General features: G+C 45.3%; 1 protein-coding gene across 1 annotated transcript; it reads left to right on the top strand.

Moving 5' to 3' along the window:
* Nucleotides 1-1,078: 1,078 nt before the first annotated feature.
* Nucleotides 1,079-2,713, top strand: LOC108298753 (histone deacetylase 3-like). The gene is given in 2 exon segments (XM_037735882.1): nucleotides 1,079-1,375; nucleotides 1,377-2,713. Coding segments are annotated over 2 exon segments (1,284 nt in total). The 5' UTR covers nucleotides 1,079-1,115; the 3' UTR covers nucleotides 2,401-2,713.
* Nucleotides 2,714-2,719: the final 6 nt, after the last annotated feature.

Here is a 2,719-nt window from a genome sequence, read left to right as displayed (position 1 = left end):
AAGGGTAAGGAAACCCATTTTCAGCATTTTTTTTACTTCAAAATTTATCATGCATGTTGTAATCAGATCTCACAAACCACTCAGTAACTTTCTCTCTAGTCAAAATACTGTCACCAAGCCAAAACTGTAAGGTTGAAATAGGCAAAAGAAACTCCAGAATCAGTGATGAATGCATGTTGTTTATTTCCACCCAGATGAGAAAAAAAGTATTCTGGTTGCAAGAGGGTGATGTCAAAAGAATCAGAGTCTTACAGATGAAAAGCATCCCCTGATTCAAATCCATTTTAGTTCAATCTATGGCCCACTCTACTTGAATTATTGAGGGAATATCTTACAAAGATGGGGGGAAGTATAAACACATGTACCACATGTACTGCAAAACTCCAGGCAAGGGTTAGAGATGGGTGACTGTCAAATATTAGAGTTAGGGGGAGAAGAAGTCAAAGATATTTAACTGCTCACTCCCACTTTTAAAACATTGGCATAGACAGGCCCTTGATCAAGATGTAATGAGAGAAATATTGCTTGATCAAAAGGAACTTTTGTGACTAATAATTATTCCTACTGTGTCTGATGTTACTGCTACTAGTATGATTGTTTAACCATATGCTACTCTGGACACTAGATAATGTGTTATCCAATTACAAAAACTATGTGAAGTCAAAATTAGTATCCATATTTAAAAATCAGTTAATAGACTTGTTTAGGTTAAATCTCTTGCTCAAGGACTCACCTTACTTATGAAACTCAGAGCCAGAATAGAAAGACAGTTCTATGTGTCCCACAAATCCTATAACCACTGATATGTAATGTTTATTATTTTATTCTAGGAATCTCTGCACTGCTGAGTAGAAGTTAACGAAGCACATAATACCCAGTAGAAAAACAAAAAGGACACAATCATAAGAATATAAGACCTAACGGGTATTACAAATTTACAACTAGTTCATCAGGTTCAGTAATTAATCCTTGCTGTCAACTATGCTCATTTTCTTTTCTATTTATTTTACAATAAATATAGCCTTATAGCAATAAATAAATAAATAAATAATTTAAAAAGCGGGGCTGGGCTGGCTGCGGGCGGCGGAGGCGTGGGACCTGCTCCCGCCAGCACCATGGCCAAGACCGTGGCCTATTTCTACGACCCCGACGTGGGCAACTCCCACTACGGAGCTGGACAACCCATGAAGCCCCATCGCCTGTCATTGACCCATAGCCTCGTCCTGCGTTACGGTCTCTATAAGAAGATGATCGTCTTCAAGCCATACCAGGCCTCCCAGCATGACATGTGCCGCTTCCACTCCGAGGACTACATTGACTTCCTGCAGAGAGTCAGCCCCACAAATATGCAAGGCTTCACCAAGAGTCTTAATGCTCAATGTAGGCGATGACTGTCCAGTGTTTCCTGGGCTCTTTGAGTTCTGCTCCCGTTACACAGGCGCATCTCTGCAAGGAGCAACCCAGCTGGACAACAAGATCTGTGATATTGCCATTAACTGGGCTGGTGGTCTGCACCATGCCAAGAAGTTTGAGGCCTCTGGCTTCTGCTATGTCGACGACACTGTGATTGGCATCCTGGAGCTGCTCAAGTACCACCCTCAGGTGCTTTACATTGACGTTGACACCCACCATGGTGACGGGGTTCATGAAGCTTTCTACCTCACTGACCGGGTCATGACGGTGTCCTTCCACAAATACGGAAATTACTTCTTCCCTGGCACAGGTGACATGTATGAAGTTGGGGCAGAGAGTGGCTGCTCTTACTGTCTGAATGTGCCCCTGTGGGATGGCATTGATGACCAGAGTTACAAGCACCTTTTCCAGCCGGTTATCAACCAGGTAGTGGACTTCAACCAACCCACGTGCATTGTGCTCCAGAGTGGAGCTGACTCTCTGGGCTGTGATCGATTGGGCTGCTTTAACCTCAGCATCCGAGGACATGGGGAATGCATTGAATATGTCAAGAGCTTCAATATCCCTCTACTGGTCCTGAGTGGTGTTGGTTATACTGTCCGAAATGTTGCCCACTGCTGGACATATGAGACATCACTGCTGGTAGAAGAGGCCATTAGTGAGGAGCTTCCCTATAGTGAATACTTCGAGTACTTTGCCCCAGACTTCACGCTTCATCCAGATGTCAGCACCCGCATCGAAAATCAGAACTCACGCCAGTATCTGGACCAGATCTGCCAGACAATCTTTGAAAACCTGAAGATGCTGAACCATGCACCTAGTGTCCAGATTCATGATGTGTCTGCAGACGTCCTGACCTATGACAGGACTGATGAGGCTGATGCAGAGGAGAGGGGTCCTGAGGAGAACTATAGCAGGCCAGAGGCACCCAATGAGTTCTATGATGGAGACCATGACAATGACAAGGAAAGTGATGTGGAGATTTAAGAGCGGCTTGGGATGCTGTGCCCCAAGGGATTTCTTTTTGCCTCCTGGTTGGGCTGGAGGGAAAAGGAGTAGCTCCTACAGTCCTGGAGTGGCCACGCCAGGGCTTTTGCTGACTCTGGAAAAGAGTCTGGAGACCACATCTGGTTCTTGAACCATCAACCCCATTTCCTCTCTCTCCCAAGGCCTGACAATGGTACCTATTAGGGATGAGATATGGACAAGGATAGCTATCTGGGACATTATTGGCAGTGGGCCCTGGAGGCCAGTCCCTAGCCCCTCTTGCCTCTTATTCCTTCCCTGCTTCCCTCCAACCCAGAGA

The sequence above is a fragment of the Cebus imitator genome, unplaced genomic scaffold (genome assembly GCF_001604975.1).
Source record: "Cebus imitator isolate Cc_AM_T3 unplaced genomic scaffold, Cebus_imitator-1.0 Scaffold1070, whole genome shotgun sequence".
NCBI classification, from domain to species: Eukaryota; Metazoa; Chordata; class Mammalia; order Primates; family Cebidae; genus Cebus; species Cebus imitator.
Note: the sequence above shows the minus strand (reverse complement) of the source record. Positions and strands in the feature narration are given on the sequence as shown.